This window comes from Polypterus senegalus, chromosome 3 (genome assembly GCF_016835505.1).
Source record: "Polypterus senegalus isolate Bchr_013 chromosome 3, ASM1683550v1, whole genome shotgun sequence".
Lineage (NCBI taxonomy): Eukaryota > Metazoa > Chordata > Cladistia > Polypteriformes > Polypteridae > Polypterus > Polypterus senegalus.
Window position 1 is genome coordinate 87,482,795 of NC_053156.1, and position 26,986 is coordinate 87,509,780.

At 40.7% G+C, this 26,986-nt stretch overlaps 1 protein-coding gene across 1 annotated transcript; it reads left to right on the forward strand.

Annotated features, from left to right (window-relative positions):
* Nucleotides 1-1,919: 1,919 nt before the first annotated feature.
* ginm1 (glycoprotein integral membrane 1) lies at nt 1,920-26,986 on the forward strand. Its single transcript, XM_039747568.1, has 8 exons — nt 1,920-2,067; nt 4,918-4,977; nt 5,311-5,410; nt 19,989-20,140; nt 20,259-20,418; nt 21,456-21,673; nt 22,443-22,606; nt 25,951-26,986. The coding sequence occupies exons 1-8, from the start codon at nt 1,963-1,965 to the stop codon at nt 26,063-26,065; spliced, it is 1,074 nt and encodes a 357-aa protein (XP_039603502.1). The 5' UTR covers nt 1,920-1,962; the 3' UTR covers nt 26,066-26,986.

The following is a 26,986-nucleotide window of genomic DNA, read 5'->3' on the forward strand; positions in this document are numbered from 1 at the left end:
CCACCAGCCTGTATTATGCCTAACAGGATAGACTCATGATTTTGGCATATTCTGGCTTCTCCATTGAAACCAATCACTGAAAATGTGTTGCTGTTTTTGATATCCTCCCAAGTTTGTTTTGTGTTACTTATTTCACTGAAAATATCACTTATCTTTTTTGCTGATAAGAACCAAACTTTGTTGTGTCATCGGTTGCCATAACCCACCTGTGACAAGGTATGATGAGCTGTGCATTTGCTCCACTTTTGGAGCTAGCAGTAGTAGCAGTATTTTGTCACACATACACAGGACAGTTAAATTCTTACTTGCATGTCTGACCAACATGCACCACATTATCATGCCAATGCTAAATATGAATGTATTGTAATGGCACTGACACTTGGGACCAATGCTAAGTCAGCAGCAGTTTGAACTGGCATTCCATATTCAAATGAACAGCCAGCCACAGCAAAGCTTAACAAGTGCAAACCTGCCACAGTCACATAATCACCATTCTACTGTAGTATAACTAAGAAAGGAGTCCATCTCAGGATAAGTGCCTTGAGCATGGAAAAGGCACTGCATAAATAAAATGTATTATTATTATTATTAACTGGCTAGTTAAAAGCAATAAAATAAGCAAAAATCCATTGGGTCAGCTTAGGCAAGCATCACATAGCACTAGTGTTATAAAGCAGACCACTGTACATGACCATAGGATACAACTATTCTTCTCTGGCTGTAGCTCAGCTGTTCCTCTCTCCACAAGTCATGTCAAACATGTTATTTGGGTAGTTTGCCACTCTTGAGGTGTGTAAATGCCATGGCCAGTGGCTATTCCTCAGGCACTCACTATTATGTGTAATTGAGGGCTGTTGTGTTATATAATATTTATTTGATAAGCATCTGTAAAAAGACAAATAAATTTCTATCTATTGATGCTTAATCTTTAGTCTTGCCCATTTTCCTTTTCAACTGAGTACCCACGACCTGCCTACTTGCTTTTGTCTGTACAAATGATGCCAATTTACTACGTTAGATGGGCTGGCTTAACTAACACAGTTACCTGTCAGCGTTTAAATGCTGATATAAATGAAAGAACAAACTATAATAATATAAACAGCATTCCAAGTTTAGAACTGTAAGGAACCGACGCGAGACTAACCAATGAATTATTTTTGGCAAAGAGTGAGCTTTCTGCTAACGGAAGGTTCGTCTGCCCAAAATAAGAATATCCTTTTTTTTCTTGCCCTGATCACAGCTGTGAAAATGTCAACATCTCATTTCCTAATTTATGCATGTTTAGTCCAGGAATTTACAAGCTAGCATAATTGCTTTAACGGCTCAAATGCGTCATTGTAAATCGCGTACATCATGCAATACGTATATAAATATATACATACATATGTGTGCATTAGTTGGAAACAGTAGCACCAGAACAAATGCAGTCTGCCGAGATGCCCTAAGATGTAAACAACTATGACGTCGGTGGTCGTGTTGTTTAGCCACAACTCGGTATCTACCCCCCCTACCTTGTGAACTCTATCAAGCCGGGAAATTACAGGCGTTTGCGTGTGACTGCACAAATTCCATTGAAATGCTCAATCTACTGTAAACAGTCCCACCAAAGCAGAAAACCAACTTTGCAAAAAACGAGCACAACCATCTAATTAAACGCTGTTAACACATCTTGGCTTTTAGTTAGAAAATTGTGCCCCCAAGGCAACTGCAATTGACAAAGGACTGGTGGGTAATGTGGTCTCGCCCCAGATGCTTACTGTCATTCACCTAATTCCGCAGGCGCAGTCCGAACACAAAGAAGGTCTTCGGACCAACACGCACACTTGACCTCTCCTTTGTCAGGCTGCGGTCAAAAGGAAAAAGAGGGCGGGCTGGGAAAAGGTGGGGGAGAAAGAGAGAGAGAGAGCACGCGACGGATCAATATACCCAGAATTCCTTCGCCGGAAATAAATAAGTGTCAACATGGCGAGACGGCCGCTGAGAAGTGGAGCGGTGGTTGTAGTCGTGTATTTCACCTGCCTGGCATTGCTTTTAGTAGAACCCGTGGTCACCCAGCTCCACCACCAAGTAAGAGAACTTGGGCTTCCAGGGGCCTCGACTTCGCGCGTTTTTGGTTTGCTGACAGCCAAAGCATGATGCATCTAAAGTATTGCGCTAAATAGAGAGATGTTAATTTTTGAAATTTAGTTAAGTAAAATGAGACACACGTTGGCAATAGTGTAATTTAGTAGAACGTAACGAATCTCCCGTATTACGGAAAAGCCACCATTAGGTGGTCTGGTGGGTGACTGGTAAAAAGAACATGCGACTGCGGTCTTAACTCTGACACTCGAGTGTCATGGGATGGTATGTGCCCTGTCGCATTGAAGCCCGAGATGTCCTCGTCAGTGGGTACCTGGATTGGTGTAGTGTGCATGGCACTCGCTGTGCCCGCGAAGGGCTGCTGGACTTGAGTTCCAGAACTTGAAGGACCAGACTTAAGAAATCGAGTGTACGTCCGGAAGTGAGTCAGACTCTCACACTTTCACTGACAAGTAACGTTTACGCTTGTGTTTTTGTTAAAAATATATATGTTGTAGTGTTTGTTTTGTAAACTTTTCTGAGTGGCAGAACTTGTGTCCGTCCAACTCGCTAGGGGTGTCAAACTTAGATCCTGGAGGACCAAAGCACCCGCATCACTATACTGTACTACTGCTAATGAAACATTTCACTGGCCTTGCAGCCACCCACTAAAATATTGCGTTATTTTGCAAAGGTTTTACGGTGTTCATGCTGTGAGGGAAAGATCAAGTGGCAGGAAGTAAACAAAATCTATAGGTATACATTTAGTTTTAATCAGTACATATGTTTTAAAATAGAGTGTTGGCAAAGAGCTAACATTCTGGTCTTGCAGTGCCATTGGGTTTGCATGTTTTCCATGCGGATTGATTGGTATTAGTGAGTGGGCATCATTTAGGATGGTTACCTGTTTTAACGCTGGAAATGTGTTAGTCCTCATTTGCAAAACAATACTTATGCCACTGTATCCTGTAAATTAATTGCATATATGTCTGAGCCCCAGAAGATTTGAGGTATGAATCCTGGCAGCTGTACCACCAGATCACACGGTTTCAAAATAGTACCTATAGGAAAAAACAAGATTAAAGCTAAACTCATACTTTGTAGGTTTCTGTTACTCTTCACTCTCTTCTGTTTGGCTATATTATTGTGCCCTGCAAAGGGCCAGAATACTACCCACCCCAGTGGCCCTTGCCTTATACTCCGTGATAGAGGGATAATCAGTGGTTCCCTGTGACCCTAAGACTTTGTGGGTTAAGTTTAGATTTGGCACAATTAGGATTAAATGTGTACAAGGCTTGAAGTGGGCAAGTATATGCACCTAAAGTGCCATTTGTTAGCTTACTAGCATTTCACGAATCACCATTAGATGACCAGAGCACATACATGCACAATGATACCGATGGCAGCGGGCAATATCTTTGTAAAATAATGCAATGCTTTTGCAAAGTAACATTACATATATAGTCAAACCATTGTGACAGTGCCCTCAGAAAAAATCATGGTCTGGAACTGTCTGGAGTAACAGAATGAGTGCTCCAAAATGCCATGGAATTAAATAATGGGTTTTATTAAAAACAAAATTTAGCTTTTAATTAACGTTTGGAGTGAAATTGGTTGAAGTGTGAGAACCCACCTTAGCTGGTTCTGTTGACTTTTTTTTTTTTAAACTGGCAAACACCTTCATTTTACACATCTCCTTCTGTAAACACTGTGTCATGTCAATTTATAGCTGAAATTACATAATATATATTTTTTTGATATAATTTTAACATTTTGAGAACACTTGTATGACTTGGTCAAGCAAGACCAGTATGGCAGAGATTGGGATGGAACCTTGTTGCATAAAGTCTAAGTTGTAGCCACTGTATGAGTTTCTTTTCATGCTCCAATACCTGTTGAAATTTATGAATACCGTGTCAACACTACCGAGTTTTGGTGTTTTTAGAAGAGAAAGTCATTACTATTTTATTGGGTGGGTAAAATGCACATTATCAGGGAACAATTACAGTATACTTAGACAAATGGAGCTTTGATTCAAGGTGTTACATAAAGTAAAGTTTGGTCAATCTGACAGAAATTTGTGAACACTTAAAAATGACTTGTCAAACAGGACCAGAAAGTCAGAGGTTGGCTTTTTTCCCCTTTCTTTCGTTTTGATTAACCAATTTATTTAATTATTCTACTGTACATTTTACATTTATGACAAAGGTCCACGAAGGTATCTGGATTGTTTCTCTTGCAGTACAACATTTAAGCACTTCGACGTTACTGCCTTTTTCAGATCTTAAATGATCACATTAGCAGTTTTTTTTTTTTTGTGCATTACATTTAGAAGTTGTTTTTTTTTTTTTTTGTTTGTTTCTCTCCTGAGAAATCACCACCGCTTTCTAAACCTCATTTGATGTTCTTTTGTATTTAAAATGTTTGGCATATCTGAAACATCTTGATTTATAAAGTGATGTGAAAAGAAAACTGTTGTATAGAATAACGTTTATGTGTTATAATTTAATAGGAAAGATGTTCTAAAAAAGGACAGAATGGATTTATTTAGCTTTTAACTTTTATTACCTTTTGAATTGATATAATTGTATGTGCTCATTAGTGCATGTACTGAGTTGGTGTAGGTAATTGAAATGCTTGGTCAGATTAAAGTGCATTTTGAATGCGATGGGCTAGCGCCCTGCCCGGGGTCCATTCCTGCCTTGTGCCCTGTGTTGGCTGGGATTGGCTCCAGTAGAGCCCTGTAACCTTGTGTTAGGATATAATGGGTTGAATAATGGGGATATATATATATATATATATATATATATATATAATATGGAAGTTTTATATACTGTGTACTTTTGCATTTTTCAGCAGAGTATGGCGATCAGGGTGACAGCAGTGGAAGATGCAGAGCAAGTAATGGACCTAGAGGTATGGTATGTATAGAAGAATAAGGTTGTCAAGTATTGAAGCAAAAACCGGTATTGAATAAAACTAATTTAATGAGATATGCTACCATAAGGTACATGAGTGATTTATTTCAATTCAGCAATCACTTTGATGGCTGCAGTAGGTTAGAGCCTAATAGAGCAGATTTAGGTTGTGCATATACATGTAATACATAATTTTCTTTGTGTCTTTATGTTGTTCCTTGGTAGCAATAGAATATAAAATAGAATGTGAAAAAGATTTGTAAAAAGGATATGCATCTTACACTGTAGATTTTAGACAATTTGTACTTAACTCGGTTCTTTTTACATTTAGATTAATTTTACCATCTTGGCAGTTGATGGCCAGTTTTATGTGAATGAAATTCCAGTTAGCCTTTCTGGTGTGTCAAGGCTTAACTGCAGTGCTTTTCTTTGTAAGTATAAATACATTTTTGTATATGGCTCATGTTAATGGTAATTATGATGCTGCACAGTAATTTGTTTTCCTGTAATAAAGTAGAACCTTTGGCTTCACTTTAGCATACATTCTGGTTAGATTGATTGGTGGTTCCAGATTGGCCCCACTACGAGTGCAGGCGTGCTTGTATGCATGAGTGGACTCTAGAATGGACTAGTGCTCACTTCTACTGGGATAGGTCCTGGCCCCCTATGACCCTGACTGGTATTAAGCCGATTTGAGAATGACTGAATATGAAGAACCTTACATCACAGTTCTCTGTAATTTTCATGTTTTTTGCCATGAGAAAACCGAATTTACTATACCTTTTTAAAGGCAAAAATTGAAGTTTTGATATTTAGGATGAAGTTTTGGAAGCTTTTGTGTCTTCATTCATTAGAAATATGCAGATGTGCAGAGAACAGCACTCACTAAAAATGTACTGAGTAGGTGATTCAGGATTTCATATTTTGTTTATTGTGCAGTAAATTTTACATTTCAGTAACCTACTCTAACATAACAGCAGAGGTTGAACTTTGCTTTTAATTCTGATTAATTCATTAGACTCCAAATATGCTATTATGTACCAACAGTAATTAATAAATCACTAAACAATTAAATTCACAGTTTTGTCATATGTAAAGAGACAACTTCATTTCAGAAATAAGTTGAAATGAATTTAATTTTCTTTCTTTCTGAACTTGGTTTCAAAGTTATTTTCTTGTTTAATTAATGAAGTTGGTAATCTCAAAATACCCCATATAGGGCTTAGGCGATGGTTGTTGATATTGTATATCTTTGATTGGCTGGACCTGTCATTGGTATAAATAAAAAAAAATCGTTATTTAGCACCAAATATTTGCTGAAATTTCCTCTCAGTGACAAACTACAACCATCACTTTTTGTTTTCTCCTGCTCTTCACAAGAAAGCTGTCAGGCTTGTATTTGCAGCAGGAGGAGTGTGAGATTCCTGTGCTGTTCTGGTGCAGCAGTAGTGTGCTGTAGCTGAAGGGAAACTGCCTGATCAGAGTATCATACTCAAGGTTTCAATGGGAAGAGCACAGGTATATTTGTAAGCACTGTGCCGGTGCAGTGCTCCCAGACTCCCAAGTGCCCATGCTTTCTCACTCTTTGCAGTGCTCTTTTAGGTAGCTTACTAAACTTAAAATGATTGATCACTTTAGCAGCACAAGTTGGGCATTCTTTTGTGCCTTATAAGATTTGCCCCTTTTAAACAGTCACCCGAAGCCACTCATTTACATGATGGAATGTCGGCTAATAATTTGGGTAACTTGTCAAATATGTTCCAGTATTTTTATTTCACCTTACCATCTGTTTTCCTAACCCGTTTATTCTGGGCAGGGTCACAAGACAGCCTTAGCCTATCCTTTTATTCTATATTTTTTCTAAGCCTATTTAGTAAGAGTTGGGTGCTGGACAAGTAATGTGGTGGCATGGCAATGCTTGTTTGGTCTTCCAGACAGTGCTTGAAATGGGACGGTACTAAGCTTGAAGCATCTAGGAGACCTCCAACCTTCAATCAAATGGTAGTGTATCTTAGTGCTTGTACATTCAAGAGGAGCCTCCCCCATCCATCCATCCATTCTCTTCCGCTTATCCGAGGTCGGGTCGCGGGGGCAGCAGCTTAAGCAGAGAGGCCCAGACTTCCCTCTCCCCGGCCACTTCTTCCAGCTCTTCCGGAGAATCCCATGCGTTCCCAGGCCAGCCGGGAGATATAGTCCCTCCAGCGTGTCCTGGGTCTTCCCCGGGGCCTCCTCCCGGTTGGACGTGCCCGGAACACCTCACCAGGGAGGCGTCCAGGAGGCATCCTGATCAGATGCCCGAGCCACCTCATCTGACTCCTCTCGATGCGGAGGAGCAGCGGCTCTACTCTGAGCCCCTCCCGGATGACTGAGTTTCTCACCCTATCTTTAAGGGAAAGCCCAGACACCCTGCGGAGGAAACTCATTTCAGCCGCTTGTATTCGCGATCTCGTTCTTTCGGTCACTACCCATAGCTCATGACCATAGGTGAGGGTAGGAGGTAGATCGACTGGTAAATTGAGAGCTTTGCCTTACGGCTCAGCTCCTTTTCACCACGACAGACCGATGCAGAGCCCGCATCACTGCGGATGCCGCACCGATCCGCCTGTCGATCTCACGCTCCATTCTTCCCTCACTCGTGAACAAGACCCCGAGATACTTGAACTCCTCCACTTGGGGCAGGATCTCTCCCCCAACCCTGAGAGGGCACTCCACCCTTTTCCGGCTGAGGACCATGCTCGGATTTGGAGGTGCTGATTCTCATCCCAGCCGCTTCACACTCAGCTGCGAACCGATCCAGAGAGAGCTGAAGAGCACGGCCTGATGAAGCAAACAGGACAACATCATCTGCAAAAGCAGTGACCCAATCCTGAGTCCACCAAACCGACCCCTTCAACACCCTGGTTGCGCTTAGAAATTCTGTCCATAAAAGTTATGAACAGAATCGGTGACAAAGGGCAGCCCTGGCGGAGTCCAACTCTCACTGGAAACGGGCTCGACTTACTGCCGCAATGCGGACCAAGCTCTGACACGGTTGTACAGAGACCGAACAGCTCTTATCAGGGGTCCGTACCCCATACTCCCGAGCACCCCCACAGGATTCCCGAGGGACACGGTCGAATGCCTTTTCCAAGTCCACAAAACACATGTAGACCGGTCGGGCAAACTCCCATGCACCCTCCAGGACTCTGCTAAGGGTGAAGAGCTGGTCCACTGTTCCGCGACCAGGACAAAAACCACACTGTTCCTCCTGAATCCGAGGTTCGACTATCCGACGGACCCTCCTCTCCAGAACCCCAAAATCCTAGACTTTTCCAGGGAGGCTGAGGAGTGTGATCCCTCTATAGTTGGAACACACCCTCCGTCCCCTTTTAAAGAGGGGACCACCACCCCGGTCTGCCAATCCAGAGGCACTGTCCCGATGTCCATGCGATGTTGCAGAGGCGTGTCAACCAAGACAGTCCTACAACATCCAGAGCCTTAAGGAACTCCGGCGATCTCATCCACCCCGGGCCCTGCCACCAAGGAGTTTTTTGACCACCTCGGTGACTTCAGTCCCAGAGATGGGAGAGCCCACCTCAGAGTCCCCAGGCTCTGCTTCCTCATTGGAAGGCATGTTAGTGGGATTGAGGAGGTCTTCAAGTACTCCTCCCACCACCCTAACGTCGAAGTCGAGGTCAGCAGCGCACATCCCCACTATATACGGTGTTGACACTGCACTGCTTCCCTCCTGAGACGCCGGACGGTGGACCAGAATCTCCTCGAAGCCCAAAGTCGCTCTCCATGGCTCTCCAAACTCCTCCCATGCCCGAAGTTTTGCCTCAGCAACAACCGAAGCAGCGTTCGCTTGGCCTGCCGGTACCTATCAGCTGCCTCCAGAGACCCACAGGACAAAAAGTCCTATAGGACTCCTTCTTCAGCTTGACGGCATCCTCACCGGTGTCCACCAACGGGTTCGGGATTGCCGCCACGACAGGCACCACCACCTTGCGGCCACAGCTCCGTCAGCCGCCTCAACAATAGAGGCACGGAACATGGCCCATTCGACTCAATGTCCCCACCTCCCTCGGGACGTGGTTGAAGTTCTGCCGGAGGTGGGAGTTGAAGCTACTTCTGACAGGGGACTCTGCCAGCCGCTCCCAGCAGACCCTCACAACACGCTTGGGCCTACCAGGTCTGACCGCATCTTCCCCACCATCGGCCAACTCACCACCAGGTGGTGATCAGTTGACAGCTCCGCCCCTCTCTTCACCCGAGTGTCCAAGACATATGGCCGCAAGTCCGGCGACACGACCACAAAGTCGATCATCGACCTGAGGCCTAGGGTGTCCTGGTGCCAAGTGCACATATGAACACCCTTATGCTTGAACATGGTGTTCGTTATGGACAATCCGTGACGAGCACAGAAGTCCAATAACAAAACACCGCCGGGTTCAGATCGGGGCCATTCCTCCCAATCACGCCCTTCCAGGTCTCACTGTCATTGCCCACGGAGCATTGAAGTCTCCCAGCAAAACGAGGGAATCCCCAGAAGGTATGCCCTCTAGCAACCCTCCAGAGACTCCAAAAGGGTGGATACTCCAAACTGCTGTTCGCGCATACGCACAAACAACAGTCAGGACCCTTCCCCACCCGGCGGAGGGAGGCCACCCTCTCGCCCACCGGGTAAACCCCAATGCACAGGCTCCAGTGGGGGCAATAAGTATGCCCACACCTGCTCTGCGCCTCTCACCGGGGGCAACTCCAGAGTGGTAGAGAGTCGAGCCCCTCTCAAGGAGATTGGTTCCAGAGTCCAAGCTGTGCGCCGAGGTGAGTCCGACTATATCTAGCCGAACCTCTCACCCGCGCACTAGCTCAGGCTCCTTCCCTTCAGAGAGGTGACATTCCACGCCCCAAGAGCCAGTTTCTGTAGCCGAGGATCAGACCGCCAAGGTCCCCGCCTTCGGCCACCACCCAACTCACAACCCTTGAACCGTCACCTTATCGTGGTGGAGGGGTTTGCGTGTCCCAATGATCCTAGGAGCTATGTTGTCCGGGGCTTTATGCCCTGGTAGGCCACCCAAGGCAAACTGGTCCTGGGTGAGGATGAGACAAAGAGCGGTTCAATAAACCTCCAATGAAAAATAAAAACTGCGGACAACGTTTTCCCTTGCCCGGACGCGGGTCACCGGGGCCCCCCTCTGGAGCCAGGCCTGGAGGTGGGGCTCATGGCGCGCCTGGTGGCGGGCCTGCACCCATGGGGCTCGGCCGGGCACAGGCGAAGAGGTAACGTGGGTCCTCCTCCCCATGGGCTCACCACCTATGGGAGGGGCCAAGGAGGTTGGGTGCAATGTGAGTTGGGTGGTGTGAGTGAGCCTCCCCCCTACTTCGATATTATATACAAATATACACGCTGTCCAATCTCCTAGATGAAAGAAGCCCCGCTGTGTTATGTGAAAGTAATAACAAATTTGAAGGAGGCGGACTAAACGGTCCACTTCCAGTAATTTCTTTCCACTTGAAGCACTGCTTGCAGGGAAAAAGGAAAGTACTGTAATTGTATTATGTACATAAGATAATATCTGAAAGAAACTTATTACACTATATATTGAAGCAATGGCTTACATTTTTTTTTAATTGCAAGCTTGCAATTCCAAATGACACTCCACATTGTATGCTTCTTAGTAGTCATTTATTCAATTCCATTTTATGATGATGGAGGTAGATCTAAGTTTAGAGTTTTAGCAATTTTAAATAAACTTGGAATGAATCCGTTTTGAGTCACCACAATAAAAATTCTGAATGGTGATATATGTACTGAGTTGCAGTAATCTGTGAGATAAGAAAACTAACTCCAGTGATCTGAGCTAAAACACTTGTGACCCCATTCCACCACCCCACGTAAACGCTTTACATGGTTCTTGGTAGTTAGGTAATTATTTGGAATCCAAAAACATCTCTCTGTCCCCTATCCCAACTGAAGCAACAGTATGATAGATCCATGTTAAATGGCCTTGTGATGGAGTGAGCATTTTAGACATTGCACAACCCTAGTGCAACATGCCCCTGCCGTGGGTAAGTGGATTAGGAAGACATACGGTTGGATGGATCTTAAAATGTTGATTTACATTCTGTCATCCCAACTTTATACTGATCATCAGTTCATTAAGTGATTTGGTTTATGATACACTAATTATTGCTTGGTTTACAACAAAAGCCACTTATAATTTTGTGCATTATTTTTTTGCCATAATTATCTTGTAGTTTTTCTATACTAACTATACCAGGATAGCACTTAAGTGAAATACTGTACACTTTATTTAGTGTTTGCTTCATTTGCTTTATAACACACTAATATGTTGAAACTTAGGACTTGGAGTGACAGGTTATTATTAAAGTGACATAAGATAGCTCTAAACACAATATAAATTTGAATTTTTATATCTAGACGTCCTGCCAGAACCCACTTCATAATGTCATTCAGATCTAGTTCATTGTTAACAGTTGTGATCCAGCATTTTATGTTAAACAAGTGAATAACTCTGAATATTGCTTGAAATATGGTATCTTTTACATGTCCTAATACAGAGGTGTCCATCCCTGGTGGGCCACAGTGGCTACAGGTTTTCATTCTAACCCTTTTCCTAATTAGCGAGCAGTATTCACTGCTAATTAACTCCTTTTCCCTTCATTATAATAGCCCCATTTTTAAGGATTCAATCCTCTGAATGGCAGCCAGTTCAATCAGTTTCTTAATGGGAAGCCAATTCTTGCTGTTAATTAATGGTGTTACTGAATATCATGACTCATTGAAACTTTTATTTTGCCACAGCAGACTGTTGATTTTCTGTTTTTTCTAAGGCCACCGTCAAGATGTTTTGGTGACCTGAGCAGACCAACATGACAGAGACCTTCACCTTTCTTTATTTTCAGGTTAGCTGGTCATGTGGTGGCTTCTTTTGTGTCTCATCATTGTTTGGCTACTCATTAAGGAAAAGGAAACAGCTAAGAGGTCTGAGTCACGTCAGTTAAAACTAAGGCAAAACAAGTTAATTGGCAGCAAAAACGGCTCATTAATTAAGATGTTAGAATGAAAACCTGTAGCCACTGCGGCCCACCAGGAACGGAGTTGGACATCCTGTCCTAATATAAAGAGATTTCTTTTTTTTAAATTTTTTATTCAAAGAGCAGTTGCTGGATGTTATAATAACAACAACAACAACATTTATTTATATAGCACATTTTCATACAAACAGTAGCTCAAAGTGCTTTACATAATAAAGAATAGAAAAATAAAAGACACAATAAGAAAACAAAATAAATCAACATTAATTAACATCGAATAAGAGTAAGGTTCAATGGCCAGGGGGGACGGAAAAAACAAAAAAAAACTCCAGACGGCTGGAGAAAAAAATAAAATCTGTCGGGATTCCAGACCATAAGACCGCGCAGCCCCCTCTGGGCATTCTACCTAACATAAATGAAACTGTCCTCTTTGGTTTTAGGGTTCTCACGGAAGGGCTTGATGATGATGGTCACGTAGAGTTCTGCCTTTTAATCCATCCATCATTGTTGGAGCATCATGAAGCTTTGAGTAGGTGGAGGTGGCGCAGGCCACCACCACAAAGAAACCGGAAAAAGAAACAGAAAAGAGAGTAGGGGTCAGTACGGATTTTAGAGCCACCATGAATAGTTATAATGATGAATTGAACATACAGAGTATCAGGATTAAGTTAAATTAAGTTAAATTGAAGTTATAGAAAGGCCATGTTAAAGTAATGTGTTTTCAGCAGTGTTTTAAAGTGCCATTCCAGATTTTAGGTGCATAACAGCAGAAGGCCGCCTCACCACTTCTTTTAAGTTTTGTTCTTGGAATTCTAAGGAGATACTCATTTGAGGATCTGAGGTTACGATTTGGAATATAAGGTGTCAGACATTCCGATATATAAGATGGAGCGAGATTATTTAAGGCTTTATAAACCATAAGCAGAATTTTAAAGTCAATCCTGAATGACACAGGTAACCAGTGTAGTGACATTAAAACTGGAGAAATGTGTTCATATTTTCTTTTCCTAGTTAGGATTCTAGCAGCTGCATTCTGCACTAGTTGCAAACGATTTATGTCTTTTTTGGGTAGTCCTGAGAGGAGTGCGTTACAGTAATCTAGTCGACTGAAAACAAATGCGTGAACTAATTTCTCAGCATCTTTCAGTGATATAAGAGGTCTAACTTTAGCTATGTTTCTTAAGTGAAAAAATGCTGTCCTAGTGATCTGATTAATATGCGATTTAAAATTCAGATTACAGTCAACAATTACCCCTAAATTTTTTACCTCCGTCTTGACTTTTAATCCTAATGTATCCAGTTTATTTCTAATAGCCTCATTGTATCCATTATTGCTAATCACTAAGATTTCAGTTTTCTCTTTATTTAACTTGAGAAAGTTACTATTCATCCATTCTGAGATACAAGTCAGACATTGTGTTAGTGAATCAAGAGAATCGGGGTCATCAGGTGCTATTGATAAGTACAGCTGTGTGTCATCAGCATAGCTGTGGTAGCTCACGTTGTGCCCCGAGATAATCTGACCTAACGGAAGCATGTAGATTGAGAAGAGCAGCGAACCCAGGATAGAGCCTTGTGGAACACCATATTGGATATCATGTGTCTTCGAGTTGTAATTCCCACAACTAACAAAAAATTTTTGTCCCTGTCAGGCAGGATTCAAACCAATTTAACCCTACTATTACCCTAGGGTCAGTACCGACCCGTTTTCAAGTTTTAAATGCATAAAAGTACCACATACATTTTGTTTACTGCATCAAGGCTTTTTCCATTTTTCTGAAACTTCCATTTAAACAAAAAAAAAAAAAGGTAAATTATTTCTCTAATCAGAAATTCACTGCCTGTGGTCTTACCGGGTCGGCCACGACCCAGGGTACAATAAGAGATCATAAAACAATAAATACTGGCCAAACTTAAGTTACAGTATAAACACACTCTCAGCTCACTCTGGCCCCACACCCCCACACAACTCTGTCAGGTAGCAGGCCTCTCCCATCCCCCGAGCTGTAGTCAGGGGCTTATCTCTTCACACCTCCCCCGGGTAAAAAAACAGAGACAGCCCAGACAAAACAGACCCAGACCAGTTCAGTTTGGTGATTGTGACTGGAGAGAAAGCATCTAATTTGCAGAGGTAAAAATGGCCAGATTCACAGCACTCCAAGCTCTGGATCATATCCTAGCTGAAGGACAAGTTACAGAGTAGCACAGCGACACTGATGAGGTGGACTCAGAGGAGGAAGACATTGTGGAGTGTCAGTCAGAAGACACAGACACAGAGTCTTAGGAGGAGATCACCTCTGAAGCAGTTTCCCCACAAGCTGAAGTACTACAGTCCAAGAATGGCAACATCTCCTGGAGGTTAGTACCACCTGACGAGACTCGCAGGACAACTGGCAGGGCAGCTGCTGAAAATATCATCAGAATGACTCCTGGGGTCACAATGTTTGCCATAACAAGAATAAGGGACATCAAAACAAGTTTTGAACAGTTCATGCCATCATCGCTGAAAAAAATAATACTTGACATGACAAACCTAGAAGGACAAAAGTCTACGGAGACACATGGATTGACTTTGATGAAGAATTCCTGGATGCTTATATTGGAATTCTTCTTCTTGCTGGAGTATACCGATCCAGCAATGAGGCCACAACCAGTCTCTGGGACACAGCAACAGGCAGAAATATTTTTCGGGCCACGATGTCACTGAAGAGCTTCCACATGATCTCGAGAGTCCTCAGGTTTGACAACCGAGACATGAGAGCAAGACGTGACAAGCTTGCTCCCATAAGGGATGTCTGGGAGAGATGGGTGCAGCGCCTGCCTTTGATGTTCAATCCAGGGCCAGAGGTTACCGTAGACGAGCGTCTTGTGCCTTTCCGGGGAAGATGCCCTTTCCGGCAATACATGCCAGCCAAATGCGGGATAAAAATCTGGGCAGCCTGTGATGCAAGAACAAGCTATGCTTGGAACATGCACATTTACACAGGAAAACCTGAAAGCGGCATCCCTGAGAGGAACCAGGGAAGACGTGTAGTCCTCGACTTGACAACTGGACTGCGCGGACACAATATTACATGTGACAATTTTTTTACAAGTTTTGATCTTGGACAGGAACTTGAGGCTAAAGCTCACCATGGTGGGCACTATCAAAAAATAAACCTGAGCTGCCCGCTGAAATTGTGAATTTGAAGAACAGGGCACCACTGTCTTCAAAATTTGCCTTTACAGACACAACCACTATTGTGTCATATTGTCCAAAAACGAGTGTGATACTCATGTCCACACTCCACAAGGACACTGCTGTGTCATCAGCAAAAGAGAAAAAGCCCATCATTATTTTGGATTACAATAAAAACAAAGGAGGGGTGGACAACCTGGACAAGCTGACTGCCACCTATACATGCCAGCGCATGACCAGGAGATGGCCAGTGGTATTGTTCTATAATATGCTGGATGTGTCAGCCTACAACGGATTTGTGTTGTGGACCCAAATCCACCAAGGGTGGAATGCAGGGAAGAATCAAAGGCGAAGAATGTTTCTCCAAGAACTAGGGGATTCTCTTATAAAGGGACACATTGAAAAAAGGGAACGGGTCCCCCGAGACCCAGCCGCTGCAGCTGTGGTCAGAGAGCTGCAGACCACGGCAAGCACCCCGTCCACGTCAGCAGGAAGACGAAGAGCTTCAGCACCAGCATCCTTCCCTTTAGCCAGCCCTGCCACAGCCACAGACCCAGACCCAGAGAGGCTGTGAGAGAAAGAAAGCACTGTCAGGTCTGCCCAAGCAGCAAGGACAGAAAAAACAATTCCATGTGTGCCAAATGCAAGAAATATATTTGCAAAGAGCACACTAAAAATGTCACTTACTGTCCTACTTGCACATAGTGTAAACATACAGTAGCAATCCTGCTCCTGGAGAGCTACCACCCTACCACCGTACTACTAATTCTATTGGTTTGATTGTTTGTTTGATCTACATTTTGTAATTTATTTTGTATTTTATTTTGTCTTACATGTTTGGCTTTGTCTTTGTGATTGCATTAAAGTTCAACTTTTGGAAAAAAAATACTTTTTTTGCCTTCTTCTTGAAGTAAATATATATGGGTCAAAACTGAACATAACACCACAGATGTTACTAATATTAATAATATTATTGATAGTAATATTATTAAAATAAAAATTGTAATTTTTTTTTTTTTTTTACAGTTGTGTTCTAATACCACTCAGTAATAGTCAGGTAACATATAAACCTTTGATTTATTTGTATAATTCTCCTGAGGTTTATTTTACCAATTTTTGGACTGGGCCGTTTTATTGACATCATACGTCTCATCTTCAGAGGGCCACACCAAAAATTTTAAAACCAAATTTTAAAATCTTTTCATGGATAAGGAAGCCTAACAAGGTAACCAAGAGGTAAGGAAACAAACTGGATGATAAAAAAATGTTTGAGGGTTGAGGGAGGCTGATTTAGGACACGGGTCGGCACCGACCCAACCGGCCACGCCCAAGATAACAGATGGGTGGAAATGCTAGGATAATAGTAGGGTTAAGACCGTGCCAGAGAGGCCCACCCATTGACTAAGGCGATTTCTAAGAATATTATGATCAATGGTGTCAAATGCAGCACTCAGATCTAAGAAGATGAGAACAGATAAATGGCCTCTGTCTGCGTTCACTCGCAAATCATTTACTACTTGAACGAGTGCAGTTTCTGTGCTGTGATTTGTTCTAAAACCCGACTGAAATTTATCAAGAATAGCATGTTTATTTAGGTGGTCATTTAACTGCATAATGACTGCCTTCTCCAGGACTTTACTTAAGAAAGGCAGGTTAGAGATGGGTCTAAAATTTTCAAGAGCCGAGGGGTCAAGATTATGTTTCTTAAGAAGGGGTTTAACTACAGCAGTCTTAAGACAGTCTGGGAAGACCCCCGTATCTAATGACGAATTTACTATGTCCAGAACATTATCAATTAGCATGCCTGATACTTTTTTGAAAGTATTGGGTCAAGGATGCAGGTGGAGGATTTTAATTGAGAGATTATTTTTTGTAAATCAGGTAAATCTATCCTAGTGAAAGAGTTTAATTTGTTTATAACAGGATGCTGGGGGTTTAGGAGGATCCTTAGTGTTTGGAGGGATATACTGTGTTATTTCTAATATCATTAATTTTAGCAGGTACTGTGAGTGTTATGCAGAGTGGAGGCAGAACCTCTGTGTTTTTCCCAGTTGATTCTGAGGTTCATCAGGGTTGTGTTCTTGTTTCTACCTTGTTCAGTGCTTGCATGGACTGGGTGTTGGGCACAGTTGTGGGGTCCAGCGGCAGTGGAGCATCTGTTGATGAAGGGAGATTCACTAATCTTGACTTTGCAGACGATGCTGTGATCTTCACATAGTCAATGGAGGCTCTGATTGGGGCTTTTGAGTGACTGAGTGAGGAGTCTAAGTGTTTGGGCTTGTGAGTGTCCTGGATAAAAACCAAGATCCAGACCTTTAATGACCTCTTGGGCACAGCCATCTGCAGTGTGTCTGTTTGTGTAAAGAGTGTTGACCACGTCGAGAGGTTTACTTATCTCGGTAATGACATTCATATCTCTGGTGGCTCTTCTTATGAAGTCAGTACATGGATTAGGAGAACACAGGGGGGTCATGAGATTACTGGAAAGGGGTGTGTGGTGCTCCCAGTATCTCTGCTAAAGGATGATGGTCCAAATCTTTAGAGTCCTGGTGTTTCCTGTGTTGCTATATGGTTGCGAGACATGGACCCTATCCAGTGACCTGAGACGAAGACTGGACTCTTTCAGTACTGTGGTTTTTTGGTGAATTCTTGGGTATCGCTGGTTTGACTGTGTCAAATGAGTGGTTGCTCACAGAGTCTCAAAAGATATACATTTACCTGCATTGAGAGGGATTGTCATTTATGGCTCTACAGTCATGTGGAGTGATTCACCAATGGTGATCTGGTTTACAGGAGCCGAGTGATCCAAGGGGACGCCCACGTAACATCTGGCTGCAGCAGATAGATGGTCATTTATGGGAGGTGGAACTAGACTCTGTATGCCTGGGGGGTTGCCAACCAGGATTCCAAGTTAATGGTCGTTTGGTGGGTGTGGCAATGCGCTGTACCAATGCATGCTCCCCAACCTGACCTGACAGTGGTCCTGCTTGAAGCCCTGACATTTTAAGCTTGTATTAAATGTATATTAAGATGTGGTGAATTGAACATGTACAATCCTTGGATGTGAATTTGATTCAAACATTATTTGCTTATTTTAAGGCCATTTATTTAATGTGGCTTTTGACATTTATTTCATTAACAAGATATTTAATAAACATTTTCCTTGAGAAATAAGTTTCTAATCAAGTTTGGCTTTCGTGTCAGACATTATTTGTCTCATTTTACTTACTTATTTTAAAGCATACAACTGACAGATATGGGTGGCACATCGGTAGCGCTGCCGCCTCGCAGTAAGGAGACCCAGGTTCGCTTCCCGGATCCTCCCTGTGTGGAGTTTGCATGTTCTCCCCGTGTCTGTGTGGGTTTCTTCCGGGTGCTCCGGTTTCCTCCCACAGTTCAAAGACATGCAGGTTAGGTGCATTGGCAATCCTAAATTGTCTCTAGTGTGTGTGTTTGTGTGCTTCCTGCAGTGGGCTGGCGCCCGGCCCGGGGTTTGTTCCTGTCTTGTGCCCTGTGCTTGCTGGGATTGGCTCCAGCAGACCTCCTTGACCCTGTGTTAGCATATAGTGGGTTGGGCAGTGACTGACTGACTGACTGACTGACCGACTTTTCATATTCTTACAGTCAATGGTCCCCTGGAGGGTTAGGTGAGGTATTCGTTGTGGGTTCGTTTTATGTTATTCTAGGTTTTCTTTCTTTGTAACTGCTGATGACTATGTTGTTTGTAAATAAGCATTTCATTACAGAGAAAAATATTGTACATGCCAGATGCATGTATATCACGTGGTAAATGTAATGATTTCTTTATTTTATAGCTTGTATCACAGGGATCTAAAGTCTAAATAATCAGTCACTGCCAGTTTGGTTATTCCTAAAAGGTATCCATCTATTGCTCACCTGCCTATAATTTAGTAGGCATTTTTTAGTTTGTGGAGTTTAATGAGCTTTAATCTTTTATATCAGTTTATTAGCAAAGCCATTGTTTTTAACATTTTAGATATGAACTTGCATACTATTTATACTTAAACTGCATAAAATATAGGCATATAATTTATAAGTAAAAAGCTACAGTAAAAACTTTCCACAGACTGTTAAACGAGTGGCCTCTGTGATGCTTTTAAAAGAAATATTTATCTGAAATACTTAAATCTCATCTTAAAGTAGATTATGTAGATAAATAGGGTCCTAGCTACTGTACGGCCTAGTTGATTAATTCAGAACTGAAGAGAACCATGCAAGTCTGATATTTTTATTAATCAATTTACATTAACCAGCATCCTTCCTTAGTACCAGTAGTCTTCGGAGAACAGATACTTTAACCAAACACTCAATTGTGTTTTTTTTTTTCTGGTTTTTCTTCAATTATTTTAAACAGACCAGTCAAGGCACTGTGCACTAGATAATTATTAATGGTTTATTTGCCCTTAATGTGCTTTGCCCATGGACACACTTGGTAACTGATTTGTATTTTTTTAGATTGGAATAAGCAGGCATAGAAAATTAACCAACGTGTGTATTGTAAAGTGCTTAATAATAATAAAAAAAAGTTGTAACATTCTTTCATTTGTTATTAGAACATGCTTTGATTATTTCGACAAGATTGGGGGTATGAAACAGCTTCCTTGTTCTTTCCAGTTTAGTAATTTGTTTTCTTTATTTACAAATTAAAGCGAACAAGTAAATATAATCTTCATTTGTCTCTATTTTACAACTTTACACATGCATCTCATAAATTTTTTTTACTGACTGTTATCAAAATGTGGATTTTTAATTACAATTTTTTTCTTCAGCGAAAAATGGAAACAACAGTAAAGCAGATACTATGTCTCAAGCTGCAACGGTCCGTGTCCGAATTCTGCTCCGGTTGTGGCCTTTAGAAACAGATTCTCAGCTAAACCTTCTTGTTTTTAATGAAGAAGTAATTGAAGTTGAAGGAGTGCAGGTGAATATGTTTATTTAACAAATGACTGTGATCAACTAATAGCTTGCATTTGAAATTTTAAAGAGATGTTATTTTTAGAATATCTAAACGTTTAAGGTAACTTCTTTTAATATCACAGGTGCAGCAGTCTGATATGTACGAAATAAATATTTTGATGTCGAAGGAGTTTAAGAAGCTAAGGCAGTCTACCTACTCGTTCCCTATGAAAGAAAGCATGGTACACAGTATACCTCCAGAGAGTGATTACTTGTATACTGTTCCAAATCTTTCACCTGAAGGTACAGACGAATGAAAGACTGTTAATACTACTTCACTTCTCAAATTTTTATCTAACATATATCATTGTTAAGGCAACTCAGTGTCTTTGTAAAGAGCAAGTCTCTGCAACCACTGTTTTCTCTTTTACTTGAATTTTATTCAGATTTTAGTACTGTCATGTTTTGTATAGTATTGTTGCTTGAAATAAAATGGGGAGAAAGGTGGAGCAAATGTATAGTAGTAGTATTGTCTTTCTCCATTAAATATCATATATAGGTATGTTGACACATGTCAAATTTATGTAGACATGCAAATACCAAAAAATTATGTTGGGATGCTATCAGCAACACTATGTTTACATCACAACCTTACCTCTACCATATCTGCATGCAGCCTCACAAGTCTATTGCAGGACATGTTAACGTCCTGATAAGTGAGCGTTACCAGTAAATCAAACTTTTAAACACTCAAACAGAACAGACCAATCATATGAAACCTATGCAAATATAGGGAAAACAAACTACATCCAAATAGAAAACACATAGGGTAGGAGTCCATGTCCAAAGATCTGGCCCATGCTGCTGTTTTCAAAAACCTAATATGAAAGTTTTTTTCTTTGTTCTGTTTTTTTTTTCTAATTTTAAAATCCAATAAAAAATTGATCACAAAAAAATGAGAACTTAGAAGCTTGCAAGCATAGTGAAGAAAGATAAATGATGCCCTAAAAGAAAAGGGCATGGTTCATCACAGTTGTACAAGGTTACCATAATTCTTTTACACTTCTTATTGTGGATAGAAAAAGTAGATATGTTAGCCACGAAAACCTTTTGTTAAATATCTGCAAACTGTGTGGCCTGATTTGACCAAATTATATTTTGAACTTGTGATTTTGTGTCAGCCATAAACTGTGACCGAAGTTTGTTATCTAGGTAGGTCAGTTTTTGCAAATGTAAGCTAATACTGTGCATGGCAAAAGACAAGTAGTGTGCAAAATAATTTATTATTCATACTTAGTTTAAAAATAGTTATGCTTAAAGTGTTTGCTCTGTCTTTACAGTGGATAATCAAGCTCCTCTGCAGACCACTAGCCACTATCCAATAAAACAGGCTGAAACAACAGTGGAAGAACAGGCAGCAGCAGGCAAATTACCAGAGACACCGCTTGGAATGTATCCTGACATTTACTTTGATAAGGAAAATATGGAAGCAGACATGTTGCCCGGTGACCAACTCCCAGAGACCCCTCTTAGATCTGAACCAACATCTTCTTATAAGGTAATTTTACTTTTAGTATTGTTAGACCTTAATCTCGGCGATTGGTACTGACTGCAAGCAGGGCTAATATTGTAGGCTGAAAATATAAACACTAGCCTAATCAGTGATTTTTATATAAATCTTTTAAACACTGTTCATGGCTAAGATAGATAGATAGATACTTTATTAATCCCAAGGGGAAAATCACATAATCCAGCAGCAGTATACTGATACAAAGAAAGAATATTAAATTAAATAGTAATAAAAATGAAAAAAATTAAAATAAAATTAATGTTAGCATTTACTCCCCCGGGTGGAATTGAAGAGTTGCATAGTGTGGGGGAGGAACGATCTCCTAAGTCTGTCAGTGGAGCAGGACAGTGACAAAAGTCTGTTATATATTTGGAATATATAAATTGAACATTTTGTCTTGGTAGTTTTTATGATATTACATGCAATAATTAATTTTATGGTTAGAAGAACCATGTTGCAGCTATTCAGTTTCTTCATTTACTTAAATGTACCAAGGATAACTAGAAACATACAGTTCATTTGTAACACTTGCCATACTCTTACCAATAAACACAAAGCTTAATTAAATGCTGAAGGTAAGCATGTCTATAATATTTTAAAACACATGAATGCCTTCTTAATCATTATAGTGCTTATTTGAATAAAATTTGGAATTACTCTTGATGCCTGATATATTATTCAGTTGAAAAGTATTTTCGTTTTTAAAGGGAGAGTTTTTGAAACATGTCCAGACTGATAGTTTACTTAATGTTTTCAGGCAATATGCCAGTGGATGGAACACATGAGAGAGAAACTTCACCGTTTCTTGGCTGAATCACTTCCCCTTTTCTTCTCTGTGATGTGGGTTGTCGTTGTAGGAGTTGTTGGGTCATCTGTGGTACTTAAACTCCTGGAAATGGTTTGTCCTTCCTGTGAGCACAAGTGAGTACTAATGCAACACAGTTATTAGATTCCTATGAAATTCATATGATTTCAAGGTGTTTTTACACCCTATGGACTTCACCGAATTTTATAACACTCTTTATCAAATCTTAAAATGAGTTTTTACTGCTATTCTTTAAGATTATGTGCAAAGTTGTACCGTATAATTAAAAAATAATATGCTGCATATAGAATGCAACTGCACATCTTCTTTTTCTTTCGGCTGCTTCAGTTAGAGGTCGTCACAGCGGATCATCTTCTTCTATATCTTTCTGTCCTCTGCATCTTGTTCTGTTACACTCATCACTTGCATGTTCTCTCTCACCACATCCATAAACCTTCTCTTAGGCCTTCCTCGTTTTCTCTTTCCCAATATACTCAGCATCTCTCCTCTGCACATGTCAAAACCAACGCAATCTCGCCTCTCTGACTTTGTCTCCCATGACCCTCTAATGTACTCCTTTCTAATCCTATCCATCCTCGTCACACCCATTTCAATCTTAGCATCTTTAACTGTGCTACCTCCAACTCTGTCTCCTGCTTTCTGGTCAGTGCCACCGTCTCCAGCCCATATACTATAGCTGATCTCACTACCATCACTATCATCACTCTTGCTGATACCCGTCTGTCACAAATCACTCCTGACACTCTTCTCCACCCAGGCATCCTCTGACTTTCCAAAATTCCATTAAACAATCTGGTTTAAAACTCCACTGCCATCTCTCCTAAACACATCCATGCTTCCACAGGTATGTCATCTGGACCAACGCCTTTTCCATTCTTCATCCTCTTCATAGCTGTCCTTGCTTCCTTCTTGGTAATCCGTTGCACATCCTGATTTACTATCTCCACATCATCCAACCTCTTCTCTCTCTCTCTCTCGTTCACTTCATTCATAAGCCTCTCAAAGTACTCTTTCCATCTGCTCAACACACTCTCCTCGCTTGTGAGTACGTTTCCATCTTTATCCTTTATTACTCAACCTTGCAGTCTTCCTTTTTCAACTTCCACCATTTGATCCTTGGCTCTGCCCTCACTCTCTTCCTCATCTTGATCTCCAATGTCATCCTACAGACCACCATCCTATGATGCTTAAGAAAATCCTGCTGATATAGTATGTTACACATTCCTTTGTGATCATATTGGGTTGAGTAAATTTGAAGCAGAAAAGTTTCTGTGAAACCATTTAGTTCAAATGTCACTGAGTACCTCAGGTCCCCTAACTCCACACTTTACTGGAGTCATTTTATTCTTTCATATTTATATATTTTTTTCTTTTGGCTCAACAAACATTTTTACGAAATTGTATTTCTCTTGTTAACAAAGTAAATGACAAATTATCAATTCCTGACAAGGAAAATGTGAAAGTCCATTGACTATAAGTCTTAACTTGGCCAGTGTTCATTTCACTGAGTCACATTACTAGTTTACATTTCAAAGTGAAGTCATGCTCTTTTCAACTAATTTAAGGTATTTTCAGTCCTTGCTTTCTACACTTTTAACAGGCATACACCGGTGTTGTTAAATCCTCGCCCAAATGGCATGTTTTTTTTTTTTTTGCTCCGCTTTGTTGAGCTGTAGTGGTTTCTGAATGTTTGTGAGCACCTGTTTATATTGTGCATTTACTATTAAATCTTTGTCCAACTAAAAGCTAGTGTAGACATTACTTATACTTGCCATTCTTGTAGCTACGAAAACGTCATCAAAGACCACATGAATAGATTTTACGAACCACACAGGAAAAATGTTATATGTTATTGCTGCATTACCTTTGAACAGCTGGGAACTGCCTCATTTATTCTAATTTAAATATGTTATGGGTAATACAGTTATATTATATGAGAGCACTGGGGGTGAAAAAGAAATGTGTTTTCTGCCATCTTAAAATGCAGATCAAAGATTTTTTGTGTACCATACAGCAGCCAGGTACTCTTGAGTACTGTCTTGGCACTATTCAGCATGTGAGACCTGCCTTATGACATTTTGCTCATGTACGCCACTTTTGTGAAATGGTTCACTTGGTTCTTACACAAGTTCATGATGAGCTTTTTTTATCATGAAATGAAGTCACTACTGCTCAGAGAAAGCAAACTGCCAGTATTGCACTGTACTGTGGCCAGTCTTCAGGATCTGATACAGTGACACACCATGTCTTTAAGAGCACAACTGTATGGCCAGCTCTTAACTCTTAACTCTGCTCTATAAAAAATGTTTTAATTCAACCACATCGGATGGTTTTCAACAATGACCTGCCCATTTGAGGTCCCACTACAACATTTCAATGAGTGTTCAAGTCAGGACTTTGACTAGGCCACTTCATAACCTTAATTCTTTTTCAGCAATTCACAGGTGGACTTGGTCCTGTGTTTCAGATATTTGTCCTGTAAAGTTCAGCTTTTGACTTTATCATTATCCCAAAAGTTCTGGGAATAATCAAGGTGTTTTTTTTTTTGATAAAAGTTAGAGAAGCCTATATGTTCAATTTTTTTAACACTGGTTCTTGCCTTGCAACTCTCCCATGGATATTATTTTTGCCTTTTGTTATTCTAATTGAGGAATCGTGAATACTGAAGTTAACTGAGCTGAGAGAGGCCTACAGCACATTAGATGTTCATCTAGGTTCTTCTGTGTCTTCACAGGCGAGTTTTCTACTTGCTCATGGAGTCATTTTGCTGGGCTCTCCACTCCTGGGCAGATTTATCACTGCTTCAAGTTTTCTCCATTTGGAGATAATGGTTCTTAAGGAAGGTGGTTTGCTGAAATCCCAGGGTTTTAGAGATGGCTTTGCAACCCTTTCCATACTGATGTATTTCAGGAATTTTCTTTCCTCGGGTCTTTTTGAGTTTCTTTTGATTGATTGAAGCTGTTCTGCGTGTTGAAACCTTTTAGCCAACTTCATATTGCTGGAAAGTTTCTATTTAAGTGGTGTTTAGATTCAATAGGGCTGGCACCAATCAAGTGTGGGTGTTTAAAATCCATTGTCTTTTAAGTTTGGCTCATTGTTTGAGTTATTAACGGGGCAGTAACGTTATCACATGGGTGATATAGGTGTTGGTGAACTTTCTTCCTTTAATAAATCAAATGATTATTTAAAAACTGTGTATTCTGTTTACTCAGTCTTTTGTGTTATACTAAATTTATTTCAAGATGATAAACAAAAAAAGAGGAAATAGGGCAGGAGGCAAATACTTTTTCACAACACTGTGTTTTATATGTTGCCTCTTTTTTAAGTTACATGACCTTGGGTCACAATAATGAGATTTCTTTTTTAATTGACACCTATTTGATTTTTTTGTTCATGTCACTTTTTTTTTTTAAACCTTTCCATTGTTTATGGATTATAGGGGTATCTTGAAATTGGATCCAGTTACTTTAACACCTGTAGAAGAGATACTGGAGGAGAGACCTTTGCTTCAGAATGAGCAAGAAGATGAGATCAAAGGAGATGGAAATCCTTGAAAGAGCACACATGGGACAATAGGCTTTTCCATATTACTGGGTCTGCTGAATTCTTCACTCAAAGAAACAAATGGACTGCTATTAAAATTGTCCAAAATAAGATTGTCTTCTCCCAGTAAGAGAAAAGTTAAAAAAAAAAAAACAATGTGGTGCACTTGATGGCATAATTATTTTTTAAACCAGGTTATTTTTTATTCCTTCTCTTACTTGGATGCATATTGCTCACTTTAGATTTTATTTACTTTTTCATCATACTTCACTGCTGAATACTTTTGTAAGTCATGGAACACTTTTTGGACTTGATATACTGAGAAATGCCAACGACGAGCAATCCTTTGTTTTTGGAACTGGATACAAAATTGCATGTATTTTGTATTCTTACTCATAGTGAAATCTCTGTGGGGCAACATTTGTTACATAAAAGGAGTGACAATGTTTGACTATGGCCATATTTTAAAGTGAACAGAATGAAGGAAAAGAGATGCTAAAGAGTGTTAGTCTTAAGAGGGATAGTTTAGTGATGGACACCACAAGTCAAACAGAGCAGTTGGCAATGGTCATGTAGTTATGGGGAGAAAATATGCTAGGAAGGAGCTTATTTTTAGATGCCATAGAAACCTGCAGCACTGCAGTAATTTAGAATAAAGATAAGAAAACATCTAAGGAATTTGAAAAGTAAATATTAAAGTCCTTCAAACTGATATCCATTTTAAGGTATGCTCACCATGTCTGTCCACATGAAACAACTTAGGTCCCAGTGGGCTGATTTTGTTAAAATTTGGTGCACTTATTCTTTCACAGAATTTTGTGGGGAAAGTCCAATTTTCATTGACTTATCTTGAATAGATTGTGCTGTATAAAGTTCTGAAATTTCAAAATATCTAAAAGCAAATTAATAAACTCATCTCTCTTTAAAACTGA